Genomic DNA, 14,569 nt, shown 5'->3' with positions numbered 1-14,569 from the left:
CAAGAAATTGATAGCCCCAGTTAAAGGGTCAAATCTAGATATAGTAAGACCCCACTTGAGCATATATCACTTGTTCTGTGAAATACCCATTTGGACTTGAGAAAGCCAAATTGTGCAAAATTATTCAAGCTACCGAGAGGTATAGAGTGAGTAATTGCGTCTGATTGCTATATTGTATCCCGATCAACCAAACATGCCCTAAAGCTCTCAACTCGTTAGGTATCCATCTAGGTGGAAGTTACAACCCTAGATCTTTCATAACTTGAAAAACAACCAAAACAAAAAATATTATCTCTTAGCTCTACAATTACAATCAATAGCTTAAAAGTAGAAGTAGAAACAACAATTGAGAACGTGGAAGTGTAATTTGAGGCACATCATACATTCATACTAGGTGTATACCTAATCCAAAATCTAACTCCCTGTGGATTCGACCCTGACTTGCGTTGGGTTTTTATTATTGCTTCGACCACCTCACAACCTATATTTGCGGTAGTGCCAAAGGCTAAGGCACCAATTCCAAGGCCTCCTCCTCCATACTCCCAAAGGCTTGCAACCGAAAATAGTGAGAACCAATTTAACAAGTTTATTTACATGATGAAGAGTTTGTCTATCAATGTACCATTGGTTGAGGCTTTAGAACAAATGTCGTGTTATGCAAACTTCATGAAGGACTTGGTTACCAAGAAGAGGTTGATGAATTGTGAAACTATGAAGATGACACATCAAGTGAGTGGTATTATGCACTCAATGGCTCCGAAATTAAAAGACCTGGGCGCTTTAACAATCCCTTGTACTTTTGGAAGTGCCGACTTTGCCAAAGCTTTATGTGATCTTGGGACGAGTATCAACTTGATGCCCTACTCTATGTTCAAAACTTTGGGAATTGGGAAACCAAGACCCACATCCATAAGGTTGCAAATGGAGGATAATACTATGAAGAGGCCATTGAGTATTGTTGATGATGTGTTGGTTCGTGTTGACAAGTTCATCCTCCCGGCGGACTTTGTGATTCTTGATTATGAAGTGTACTATGAGGTGCCTATTATTTTGGGTAGACCTTTCCTTGCTACGGGGAAGGCTCTTGTTGATGTGGAACCCGATGAGCTCACCTTCCGGGTGGGAGATGAAAAGGTGATCTTCCATGTGTGCAAATCTATGAGGCAACCAAATAGTAATGAAGTTTGTTCGTTTGTGGATTTGGTGACCGACGTGATTATTGATGATGCTAGTGCGACAATGAATGTTGAGGATAATTTGGAAGGTGTTTCTCTCAACCTTGATGATGATGAGGAGAAAGAAGGCTATGTGGAGTGTGTGAATGCATTGCAAGGAATGGGGTTGTTGATACCCAATTTTCCCTATATTTTTTTATATGCATAAATACCTTCAAAATAGCATATGTATGCATATATAAGCATGCACAAGGTTTTTATTATTTTAAGGATTTAAATTGATTTATTTCCTTCCCTTTTATTCATAAAAGCCCCAATAATTATCCCTCAAATTAGTGTTGTGGTGATTTAGTCATTTAATTTCTATATTTATGCAAAACATTGTTAAAATATTTTTGTGCATTTTTATAATTGCATTTTTGCAGTTTTAAAGCTAAATTGCATATAATTGCAATATTAGCCTTCTTAATGTATAATTACATTTATATGCACAACATTAATCTATTTTAAATCATTTTAGTATATATTATTTTCAGAAATTATCTATTATTTATTATAAATTATATAGGGATAAATTGGCTATTTAAAATATAGCCAGATTGTATTTCAATCATAGTCTCAATTGAACCCACTACCCAGCCCAATTTCAGGCTAAAATAACCGACACCCTGAACCCGCCTACCCGACTAGGACCAATTAAATCTTTGTCGTTGATCCGAGAGATCAACTTTCTATATTAGCCCTTACCTTTTTTAACTCTAAACGACCCCTAACCCTAATTCATTCTCCCAAATCTGCCGCTTCTGTATTCTCTCTTCTCCTCTCCTCTCTCAGTAACTCAACCTAACCCTAGCCCCTTTAACCGCCGACCTCTCTTCTCCGGTCTTCTCCAGTGATCTCCCATCAACTCTTAAGCGTCCAATGACTAATGTCATGCTTGCCTTCTCTAAGGTCTTCAAGGGCCTAGGTCCATGCCGACTTGCATCTAGGATTTGTCATTTGTCTGTTCTTAGCTACTTCAGTGTGATTTCGAGCAAAATCATGTTGTGCTTGCTACGATCTTTGTCATTTGTCTGTTCTTTCATCTCTATATGAATTTTTTCAGAAACACTAAATTCTTCCTGTATCTCTTAGATCTGTACATATCTAGGACGATTCGAGTGGGTTTCTTTAGTATTTTACACTGTTCTTAGAACTCTTTTACAAGAACCATTGATTTCAAAGTGCTTCACCTTCTTCTGAAATTAGGGTTTCGAAACTTCTTTCAAATCTTTTTGTTTAAACTGATTCTTTATGTTTAAACTTCTATTTCTTGCATATTTCGATTGATTCTATGATTTTACTACCTTTTCAACTCGCCTATGTTGAAAGAACTAATTTTCTAGATTTCTTCATTTGGTTCTATGTATTAGCATGACTGCTCGTTTCTTGTTTGAGTTTCTGTGACTATCTTGCTTCGAATATGTTCTTACTGAGTTTTTAGCCTAACTTATAGCACCTCTATGTGTTTGTGTTCATCTTTACTGGTCAATACTTGCCCCTTTGTTTGCTACATTTGGTTACTCCTATCTCACTCTTTTTATATGCTAAAACTCTCTCTTTGATTGACTCTGCACTCCTTGTTTCTGGGCTGGATTTGAAAAACTTCCCTTTAGACCTTTGATTTTCCTGTTTAAACTTGGAAACTCATGTTACTCTTCTTAAATTAGTAATCTCAAATCCTTGATTCCATGATTTACTATATGCTGATTTTCGATTATTTCCATATTCTGCAACTTTATTTTGTTTTCTTACCTTATTTGGTTAACCAAGTATTTACTTGCATTGATTTGATTCTGATTAGTATTTGGTTCCATAATTACTATGCTACTATGATTCTTTCCTTATTTTTATCTAATTTCGAACTACTATATATGCACACACACTCTCATTAGCACAAAGACACGAACACATTAGTTCAAAAACTCTCTCTTACACAAAACTCTCTTCTACTCTCTTTTCTCTGGTTACTTGCTATTATTCTAAGTCAGCCAGCTGCAAGCCAAGGCTTATTACTCTACTCTCTTGCTCTTCACTTTGTGTTTACTATTCAAGTTCCAATTTCAATTCAAGCTCCAAAACCAATATGGTCCTTTTATTACTTCAGTTCATCCTGTTTCTAGTTTGCTTTTACTTATAGTTTTGTTGTGAAACCTGTAATTAATATGTTTATATGATTAGCATGTTATGTACCCCCCTTCCTTAGGATCAGTATGAACATGTTCCCCCTTTCATGTAGTTTATCTCCATGTAATCTTGCTCTATCTAGTTTCTGGTATGAGTCTCCTTGTAAAGTAGTCTGCACTCCTAACTTGTATGAGTCTGGGGATTGATTTTTATTCTTACATTGAACCCCTTAAGCATTGCTGGTTCTGTCTGATCAGTTATTTCTGAGCATATCTATACCAATTCCAAAGACCTCTGCCTATTATGTGGTTACAATCATGTGCTCTACGTATCTGAAATCCCTATCACCCATATGTGTAAGTTTGTTCCTTCTGTTTTGGTTCTATGAGTATTGTTGAGTTGCTTTTGGACTCCATGTTTGATTTACTGTTGAATAATCATGTAACTCTCTCTTTTCAAAGTTGTTTTACTGCATGACTCCCTCTTTTACTCCACGAAACTATTTCAATCAAATCTCTTTTCATATTGTTTTCCCACTAAGACCTTTCCAACTGTGTCAAACACGCTCACTCTACTCCCAAGTCATTAGATTCTGCCCCCTCCAGTGCGTGTACTGCCTTGGGATCCTCTTGAGAACCCTCTGAACTCTAGCATACTAAGGCTGGCTCTTTCACACTGCAGTTACTCAATTTGGTTACAAAGTCTAGGTGTGAGCACTGCCCAGGATGCTTGAGATCCTTAGGGAACTCTAACGCACCTAGACAATGACACTGTCTATGGAATTTGGGCATTTGAGGTTGTTGGAGGCATTGGAAATCTGGGTCTATTTGTAGGCTCCCTATAGAATAACTTCTTATTTTTCTTATCTAACTTATGTAATTCATTCATATGGTTTGCAATAATTTGTAAACGAATATTGGGGTAACTAGTGAAAAAGGGTGGGTAGTTACATGTTTGTGGGGTAATACGGCTAGAAAACATGCCTATATGACTTTTACATCTTGTTATGTTTGTCTCACCATGTTAGAAATCATGCCTATAGGTCTCAATTGATTCCATAATATAAATCATATTTAATAGGCCTTAAATCAGTTTCACAAGTAAATGCCATACATATAGGACATAATTCAATCCAGCTTCTGTTATAACAATTGTTTACATGCTTTACATTTGTCATCATGTCTGCAAGTCTCTGAAATCAATATTAAATTAGATATCATGCCTATTGGGAACAGCACCAGGCATTCTGCCTATAGATCTAAACAAGCTTAGTTTTAAAATAAATCAATCTGGTTAACGATTAGCTCACTTCTAAACTGCTTTAATTAATTGTCTATTTTCTTGAAATGAGTTCTTTCAAAAACTGCCTCGATTTGTCATTAGATAGTATGCCTATAGGGATTAAAGAGTCCGTTTCAAAACCTACCTTGTTTCACTATATAAAATGTAGTCATCAGTATTCCGCGTATCGGCAAGCCTATAGGGCGTTTTCAAAACTTGCAATTCTGAAACTGCTTCTGTGACTTAATGTTGTTCTAGTTTAAACAAGCTTTAAAATCAGTAGGCAACTGATAGGGTTATTACTTCTGAGTTTATAAAACAAACTGCTTGTTTTCTGTACATTCACTTAGACATCATGCCTTAGGATACTATTTAACTAAAAGGCCCTTATTTGTGCTTGAGTCATGCGGTTTATGTGCCTTGTTTGAGGAGTAAACTTTGAGCCTCTAATTGCTCTCTTTTATCTTATGTGCTAAAGTCCTAATTATTCTTGCCTGTCACCTTACTATTTTCACCTTTAAAACCTTAGGGGTCTCTCTAGAACCACCTATAAGTAGAGGTCCTAAATCCCTATAGGACCATTAAGAAGGGACGTGTAATAGCACGTAATAGAGATCGTTGACCAACACTTGCTTTAAATGACCACTAAGGGGATGGGAAGGGTAAATATGGGATATGATGACTACGCGCTAATGTCATGTGTAGCCCCTCATTGAGGAGTGTTTACCGGACATTGTGTGGGGTGATCCTATAGGCTAAACAACCTAGGACTCATCCTTTTCCAAAATTCCTTTTTCTGTTTAAAACTTTGTTTTATACAACTTGTTCAAAAATCCTTATCTTATTATTTGAGTTATCCAATGTATTTTACTTGCAACCTATTTGATTTAAATTTTTATTTGTAATGGACTAATTTGTGAATATAAGTTCGGTCAGGACCCAAAGTTGTGGACCAAGAGGGGTGCCTAACACCTTCCCCTTATGGTCATTTTGAGCCCTTACCCTAATCTCTGGTAATGCAAACCAATCCAAGAGTTAATCACTCTAGGTGCCCTAATGCACCATAATCCGTTAGGTGTAAACTCTTTAAATACCCAATTCCCAAAAGGAAATGAGTTATTACCCCCATGAATGTCGAAACCCAGACCTCTCTCCGCAGAGGGAAAAAAAGGGGGCACGACAGCATGGCGACTCTGCTGGGGATATACTTAGGCTCTTACCATAACAAACTTGTCTTTTTACAAACTACTCCAAGCATGCTTTATCCCGTACCCTTCTCCCTTAGTTGAAATTAACTGTTCACTTGTTAAGCATTTATGGTTCTTTATCTCTGAAACTAACTTGTCTTTTTGTTTTCTTTTCCTATAACAGTCTTTCGATTATTTAAATACTCTATTTACTCTTCCCTACGTGCAAATACTTGACTACATGTTATTAATTGCTGCATAAATCATGCTCCGTATCATATTCCACTCGTGCGTCTCAAATCCTATAGCAACGCTTTAATGAGTGGTTGCGCTCTTCCTATTTACTACCCTTAAATTTGGAAAGGCTTATTTGCTGTAAAATAGTCGATCAGCGGTGCAGTCGATGGTTCCATGCCTTCCCCCTCGAGTCGTCCGCTCGAGGGTACCAGTCTAAAACCCCATAGAAACCTTACTCTGGTTAAATTGTGCATGCATCATGGTCAAACCTAGTCAAGATCAGTTATGTTGTCCGCATAATGATCCTTTAAGAAAAGCCTTATCCAAAGTCCATCGGGTTTTCCATAATCCCAACGGACGCAACCACGTTCTGTGCATTAATTTGGAGAACTAAATGTCGATATGTTTATCAAAAATGTATAAATAGTCGAGTCCGGTGGGGGTAAGGTATAACCCTTCTGTTTTGCAGAAAAATGAGGCACAAGATCCCCAGATTCGGTATGGTTAGCAACATCACACCATTGCTGCTAGATTGGTGGGAGGACCTTTCCTCAAGCGACAAGAAGCATGTGAGAAAATACCTGGGTAACCTGCCTTCCTTGCTAGATATTGAGCCAAACAATAAATTGATCGAGGCTGCCACTTTATTTTGGGATAGTAAAAGAGCTGTGTTTCGTTTTCGTGACATAGAAATGACACCGCTTTTAGAGGAAATAGAAGGCTTGTAGGATTGACTTGGGACAGTCCCGAGCTATTGGTACCAGAATGTTACACCTTGTGTATTCAGCGTTATCATGCTGTAAATGGGCTAATTCGATAGGAAGATAATTTTTATGAGATATTTAAATGATTTGATAGTTATACGTTAGTATTGGAAGTCATTTGAGTTGTGATTAAAAATTCGACAAATATCGCCGCAAGTTACGGGTTTAAATTTCACTGGAATTTGGATAAATTTTTAATGCGCTTTTCTCTCAATATACTGAGAGTTATGGTGTGTTCTATCTACCAAATCGAAGGTCTATGAGTCTAGTTTCCAACGCAACAAACCGTTCATTAATACGACTTCAGAGTAGAGAGATATTAAGCTTTTCGTACAGGGGTGCACACTGTTACGGGAACAGTGTGCTTAGTCGGGTTTAGTTAAAAAAATTTTATTTAAGTCATTCTTTAAAACTGAAACTCCTGCGTTTTATCCTCTCCAAAACAGAACCTAACACCTAGGGATTTCCTCTCAAACTCCTCCCATCCATCTAGCCAATGATAACAACAATTTAGTCATCCTCAAGATGGAGAACACCATGGTAACTTCGGAATCGTGAATTCTTCGGTGTTTCACTTTTCATAGCAAGACTCCGCCTTGAAGTAATTTCAAATTTTGAGTAATTCTGGTCACATGAGGTATGATTTAACTTCCTCTTTGATCTTTGTAAACTTCTACCATAAGAATTTCTAAGAAATGGTTGAAACCTCTATAGAAATGTTCTTGATTATTTTAAGAAACCTCTCTTAATATGGCTTGATTATTGGGGTTGTTCTATATGGTTTTATTGTGTTGTTTGGATCTGTGAAGACATGGATGGAATCCTGTCGATGAAGAGATGTAGTAAAGTAAAATTTGGTGGTGTGTTGGGGGAAATTAATCTACAAAAGAGTCTACAAATTCATGGCCACAAGTTGTTCGCGTAAATGTCTAAATGAAGAATTATATAAGCTATGAGCTTGAATTTTATTTTGAATGGTTCGTATTATGTAGGAAATCATTCATAAGGCTTTCGAGGTCTCGGAAACAGTATATAACTCCATCGACAAGGTATGTAGGGCTTTCGCTATACTTTTCGGCATGACTATAATTCGAATAAACGTTTATCGAATTGTCTCGTCGGATTCGAGTTATTTCACCTTCAACGGATAAATATGCTTAGACCTGATCCTTTCTCATGGATTGCTTACTCTAGAGGATATCTATGAATTCTCGGATTTCCTTATTCCTTGCTTAAAAAGAACTAGAGCCTTTTTACTCGTTCTCCTTTCGACGTTCATATAAATCATGAATAAGTAACACTTACTTCAAAGGTATTCATAATGAATAATTCTCATGTTCTTAGTACTTGTTGGCTCGTAGTAAAAAAAATTAAATATTTTATCAACAACCATGATAGTCGAGGAATAATGATGGTCGGCCACTTTGACTCTTCTTAGAATACGCCTTTTAAGGTTGGTTTCGCATTGCACCTATATAATTCATGATTTAGTATATGTATGTATTTACTTTCATTACCGAGCCGCACTATAGATGGTCGGGTATGACACATATTGTGTAACCACTGATCAGTTGGGATTACCGAGCTTCACGTGGCCGGGTACGATTCTACCGAGCCTTTATTATGGCCGGGTATGTTATGGATATTATAGCCCCACAGAGGGATTTATTATTATATAATGTGATATATTATAAGTAGCAATAGTGAACGACGATTTCACGAGCATACATTTATATCCATGTTGAATTTTTGTTTCCTATCGAGGCTAGTTTCAGAATTCAAATTGTCTCTATATCTCTTCTCTTGTTAATTAAATTTTTCATATTACACTTGTTGCCCTACATATTCAGTACATATTTCGTACTGACGCATTTTTATGCGATGTGTTCATGCCCACAGGTTCGGATAGATAGAGCGACGTGCCTCCTCAGTAGGACCCCCAGGATTAGCGTTGGGTTTCGCACTCCACTTCTTCGGAGTTGCTGACTTTGAGTCCATAGGTACTATTACAGATGTATATGTGTGGTTTTGGGAATGTCGGGGGCTTTGTCCCGCCCTGTTGAGATTGTCTTACACTCTTAGAGGCTAGCAGACTAGCGGTCATTGTGTATATATATTTTTCGTATGGCCCTATCGGCTTCCTGGATAGTTGTTATACTGTTGTTGCAGCCTTGTTGGCCTAGGTTATATATATATATATATATATATATATATATATATATATATATGTCGTGTTGGGCTCTTCTTCCTGCAGGTTATTATATTTCAGATCATATCTCATGGTTGGTTCGCTCGAGCCTTCGGGCATCGGGTGCCAGCCACACCTCCCAAGGTTGGGGTGTGACAAACTTGGTATCAGAGTAGGTCAATCCTAGGGAGTCTGCAAGCCGTGTCTAGGAGAGTCTTGTTTATGGTTTGTTGTGCACCACACTTATAAACATGAGGCTATTAGGCATTTAGGATTATTACTTTCTTCTTGATCTAGATCATGCAATAGAGCCTAATCATAAGTGTTCATTCCTAATTCTCTTTTTGTTTACCTTCTCAGTGATGCCTAATACTATGAGACGACAAGTGGCTATGAAATGTATTCAAAGGTTGGATGAGGAGGCGGGAGAGGGCACAAGTCAGGTGCCACCTGCTAATGTAGATCAACATAAGCCACAGAATGAGGCTGATTCTCAGGCTTCCGGGGCAGCACCCCCACCACCCCCGGAAGGGCGTAGAGGAGCTAACATACCTCCAGTCCCTCTCCCAGTTTTTCCTGATCAGGACCTAGACATGCGGAGTTCTGTACAATTGTTGACTCGAATAGTGGCCTACCAGGACCAACACCAGACCCTCGGTATTGTTGATAGGTCTGTGAGTGCGAGAGTTCGGGACTTTATCAACTTGGATCCTCCAGTATTTACAGGGGTTGATCCTAATGCTGACCCACAGGATTTTCTGGATCTTATGCAACGGACCTTACAAATTATACATGCCACGGATATTGAGTCAGTGGAGTTTACTTCTTGTAGACTACGTGATGTTGTTGTGACATGGTATGAGACTTGGAAGCAGACTTGGGGGCCTAATGTGCCACCAGTGACTTGGAAGGAGTTCTCTGAGGCATTTTTACAGCAATATTTTCCAATCAAGCTTCGTAGAGCCCGACGAGATAGGTTCTTACACTTAGAACAAGGTAATATGAGCGTTCGGGAATATAGCATGTAGTTCAACTCTTTGGCTAGGTATGCTCCTACGATTGTTGCTGATATGAGTAATCGGGTACACTAGTTTTTTAGTTGTTTAGGGGCACATTTGATAAATGAGTGCACTACAGCTTCTCTAAACCAAGGAATGGATATTGCCCGTATTCAAGCATATGCACAGGGTCTAGAGGATTGCAAGAGGCAACAACGAGCCAATCGAGAGCATGATAGAGGTCAGCAGAAGAGGGTGCGGTTCGCAGGTAACACATGAGAGTTTCGAGGTGGATTTAGGCCACAGTTTCCCCGGCGTCAATCTTATCCGGTAACCAGTGCGCTGCCACAGTTTCAGGGACATCGACATGATCAGACCACTTTCTGGTCCAGGTCAGAGTTCACGTACCCCAGGTCCACAATTTAGAGGCGAGTTCAGTCAGGTGAGGCCTCAGTTTCCTAGATGCGATTGATATGACCGAAATCATTTTGGACCATGTCGCCAGGGTTTTGATGCATGTTATGCATGTGGACAGCAAGGTCATATTATGAGACATTGTCCGATGATAGGTGGAGGGGGTATGGCTCAGCCGGAGGCATCTGCATGGGCTTCTTCTTCTTCTTCGGTACGTCGTCCTAGGCAGAGTATGTAGACATCAGCTGGCAGGGGTTGGGGAAGATTTGGCGCTTCTGGTTCAGGAGGTCAGAAGAATCGCATATATGCTTTATCGAGTCGTCAGGATTTAGGTCATCTCCGGACGTGGTTACAAGTATACTATCCGTCTTTTCTATCGATATGTATGCCTTGATAGATCCTGGTTCTACATTGTCGTATATCTCCCCCTTTGTTGCTAGTAAATGGGATAGAGAGCCTGAATTGTTGCATAAGTCATTTGAGGTATCTACGCCAATGGGTGAGTCTGTTGTAGTTAGACGGGTATATCGAAGTTGTGACGTGAAGATTCATGACCGCCATACGTTAGCTGATTTACATGAGCTAGAAATGGTTGATTTTGATATCATTATGGGTATGTATTGGTTGTCTTCTTGTTATGACAATATAGATTGTTGGACAAAGATTGTTCGTTTTAATTTTCCAAGTGAGCCTATTATTGAATGGAAAGGTGATGTTGCAGCGCCTAAGGGAAAGTTTATTTCTTACCTTAAAGCTCGAAGGATGATTTTGAAAGGGTACATATATCATTTGGTACGAGTGCATGATGTGGAGGTGAAATCTCCAACTCTTCAATCGGTTCCCGTCGTGAATGAATTTCCCGATGTATTTCCTGATGAACTTCCTGGTCTTCCTCCAGAAAGAGAAATTGACTTTGCTATTGATATGTTTCCAGATACTCAGCCAATATCTATTCCTCCATACATAATGGCTCCTGCTAAGTTAAAAGAATTGAAAGCCCAGTTGAAGGATCTTCTGGATAAGGGCTTTATCAGGCCCAACACATCTCTTTGGGGTGCACCAGTGTTGTTTGTTCGTAAGAAGGATGGTTCGTTAAGAATGTGTATTGACTATCGTCAACTCAACAAAGTGACTATCAAGAACAAGTACCCCTTACCCAAAATTGATGATTTGTTTGATCAGTTGTAAGGAGACAAATATTTCTCAAAGATTGACCTTCGATCCGGCTATCACCAGTTGCGAGTTAAGGAGAGAGATATTCCGAAAACGGCTTTCCGGACTAGATATGGCCATTATGAATTCCTTGTGATCTCTTTTGGTCTTACTAATGCGCCAGCAGCTTTCATGGATTTAATAAATCGGGTTTTCAATCCATTTCTAGATATATTTGTAATTGTTTTCATTGATGATATTCTGGTATATTCTCGATCAAAAGCAGAACATGAGGATCATTTACGTGTGGTGTTGTAGACTTTGAAAAATCAGAAATTATATGCTAAATTCTCCAAATGTGAATTTTGGTTGAATTCAGTGGCTTTCCTTGGGCATATCGTTTCCGATGAAGGTATTAAGGTAGATGGTTAGAAAATTGAAGCAGTACAAAATTGGCCTAGACCCACAACTCCTACGGAAGTTCGTAATTTCTTGGGCTTAGCTGGTTATTATCGGAGATTTGTTGAGAACTTCTCTTCTATTGCTGCTACCATGACAAAATTGACACACAAAGCCGTTAAGTTCTAATGGTCTGATGCATGTGAAAGGAGCTTTCATGAGTTGAAGAAACGCTTAACATCGGCACCTGTTCTAGCACCTCCTGAGGGATCTGAAGGTTATGTGGTATATTGTGATGCATCCAGGGTGGGATTGGGATGTGTTCTAATGCAGCATGAAAAAGTTATTGCATATGCTTCAAGGCAATTGCGGAAGCACGAATACAATTATCCGACTCACGATATTGAGTTAGCAGCCGTTATATTTGCCTTGAAAATATGGCGTCATTATCTTTATAGTGTTCATGTGGATATCTATACAGATCACAAAAATTTACAATATATATTTAAGCAGAAAGACTTGAACTTGAGACAAAGGAGATGACTTGAATTGCTGAAGAAGTATGATGTGGATATTTTGTACCATTCAGGCAAAGCGAATGTTGTAGCTGATGCGTTGAGTCGCAAATCCATGGGTAGCTTGAAGCATGTAGAAGTTGGGAAATTAGAAATGACTAAGGAGATATATCGATTGGCTAACCTGAGTGTGCGGCTACATGATACAGGTGACCAGGGTGTAGTAGTCCAAAATATTGCGGGGTTATCACTGGTAGCTGAGGTAGAAATGCGTCAATTTGAGGATCCAGAGCTAGTCAAGATTAAAGAGAGCATCCCTTTTTAGAAGAAGCAGTTGTTCGAGCAATATGATAATGGAATTCTAAAATATAAAGGCCGATGGTGTGTACCTAATGTTGGGGAGCTTCGCAAGCAAATTATGACAGAGATGCACCAGTCTCGATACTCAGTTCATCCTGGTTCAACCAAAATGTATCATGATCTTCATCAGCTATACTGGTGGAACGGCATGAAGAAAGATATAGCCACATTTATGGCTCAGTATCCCAACTGCCAGCAGGTTAAAGTTGAACACCAGAAACCTGGAGGGCTACTTCAAAATATTGAGATTCCAGCTTGGAAATGGGAATCGATTAATATGGATTTCATTACATGATTGCCCAATTCTCATCGTAAGTTCAATTCTATTTGGGTCATTGTGGATAGGCTGACGAAATCAGCTCACTTTCTCCCAGTTAGGACCACCTATCCAGATGAAGACTATGCGAGCCTGTATATCAAGGAAATAGTTCGGCTACATTGATTTCTGTTTTCTATTATATCTGACAGAGGTGCCCAATTTACAGCTAATTTCTGGAGGTCTTTTCAAGAAGGTTTGGGTACTCTTGTTAACCTTAGTAGAACATTTCATCCGCAGACCGACGGACAAGCCGAGCGCACTATTCAGACACTCGAAGATATGTTGCGAGCTTGTGTCTTAGACTTCAAGGGAAGTTGGGAAGATCATTTACCGCTTATTGAGTTTACCTACAATAACATTTATCACGCCGGTATTCAGATGGCACCTTATGAGGCACTATATGGGAGGAAATGCAGATCTCCTATTGGCTAGTTTGATGTTGGCGAGACAAAGTTGCTAGGACCCAAATTGGTACAGCAAGCTGTAGAAAAGGTAAAGTTGATCCAGGAAAGGTTGCGTACAACTCAAAGTCGACAGAAATCATATTCAGATAACTGACGTCGAGACTTGGAATTTGCTGTGGGAGACTGGGTATTGTTGAAAGTGTCGCCTATGAAGGGTGTAATGAGATTTGGCAAGAAGGGAAAACTCATCCCTAGATATGTCGGGCCATATCAGATTGTTCAGAGAATTGGGCGAGTATCCTACAAACTTGACCTGCCACCGGAATTAGAAGCAATCCATCCGGTATTTCACATTTCCATGCTTCACAAATTCTTAGGTGATCCTTCTTGCATCAGCCCTATTGAGGATATTGAAGTTTTTGAGAACTTGTCATATGAAGAAATACCTATTTCCATTCTTGACCGTCAAATCCGTAAGCTACGGACCAAAGAGGTAACCTCAGTAAAAGTACTTTGGATGAGCAATAATGTAGAGGAAATGACATGGGAGGCCGATAAGGACATGAAGTCCAGATACCCTCATTTATTTGAGTCTTCAGGTGATATGCTTGAGACAAATATGGCAGGTATTGCACAGATATCAACCAGTGACAACTGAGGTAATTAAGTTATGGCTAACCTTCTTATTATCATTATTGTATAAGTAAATGGTCGTGTGAGGCCAAGTTGATGTTATTATGATGGTGTGTAGCCCTGTGTGGCCTTAGATATGTATGTTTGGGCTGATGACAGGTTTTGGATAGTCCTATTTATAGGGGAAACTCTCGCGAAATTTTTTTTTTAAAAAAAAATTCAAAAGTTAGGTTAACCGTTAACATTCGAGGACGAATGTTCTTAAGGAGGTGAGAATGTTACACCTTGTGTATTCGGCGTTATCATGCTGTAAATGGGCTAATTCGATAGGAAGATAATTTCTATGTGATATTTAAATGATGTGACAGTTATACGTT

General features: G+C 38.9%; 2 protein-coding genes across 2 annotated transcripts; both read left to right on the top strand.

Moving 5' to 3' along the window:
* Positions 1–597: 597 nt before the first annotated feature.
* On the top strand, positions 598–1,383 carry LOC138875632 (uncharacterized). The gene has a single exon (XM_070154483.1). It carries the CDS (start codon positions 598–600, stop codon positions 1,381–1,383), a length of 786 nt encoding a protein of 261 aa, XP_070010584.1.
* A 12,384-nt stretch (positions 1,384–13,767) lies between these two features.
* On the top strand, positions 13,768–14,217 carry LOC138875631 (uncharacterized). The gene has a single exon (XM_070154481.1). It carries the CDS (start codon positions 13,768–13,770, stop codon positions 14,215–14,217), a length of 450 nt encoding a protein of 149 aa, XP_070010582.1.
* The last annotated feature ends 352 nt before the right edge of the window (positions 14,218–14,569 follow it).

The sequence above is a fragment of the Nicotiana sylvestris genome, chromosome 8, assembly GCF_000393655.2.
Source record: "Nicotiana sylvestris chromosome 8, ASM39365v2, whole genome shotgun sequence".
Lineage (NCBI taxonomy): Eukaryota > Viridiplantae > Streptophyta > Magnoliopsida > Solanales > Solanaceae > Nicotiana > Nicotiana sylvestris.
Note: the sequence above shows the minus strand (reverse complement) of the source record. Positions and strands in the feature narration are given on the sequence as shown.

Coding starts and splice junctions, on each gene's coding strand:
- LOC138875632 (XM_070154483.1), top strand. CDS start 598: ATGAAGAGTTTGTCTATCAATGTACCATTGGTTGAGGCTTTAGAACAA.
- LOC138875631 (XM_070154481.1), top strand. CDS start 13,768: ATGAAGGGTGTAATGAGATTTGGCAAGAAGGGAAAACTCATCCCTAGA.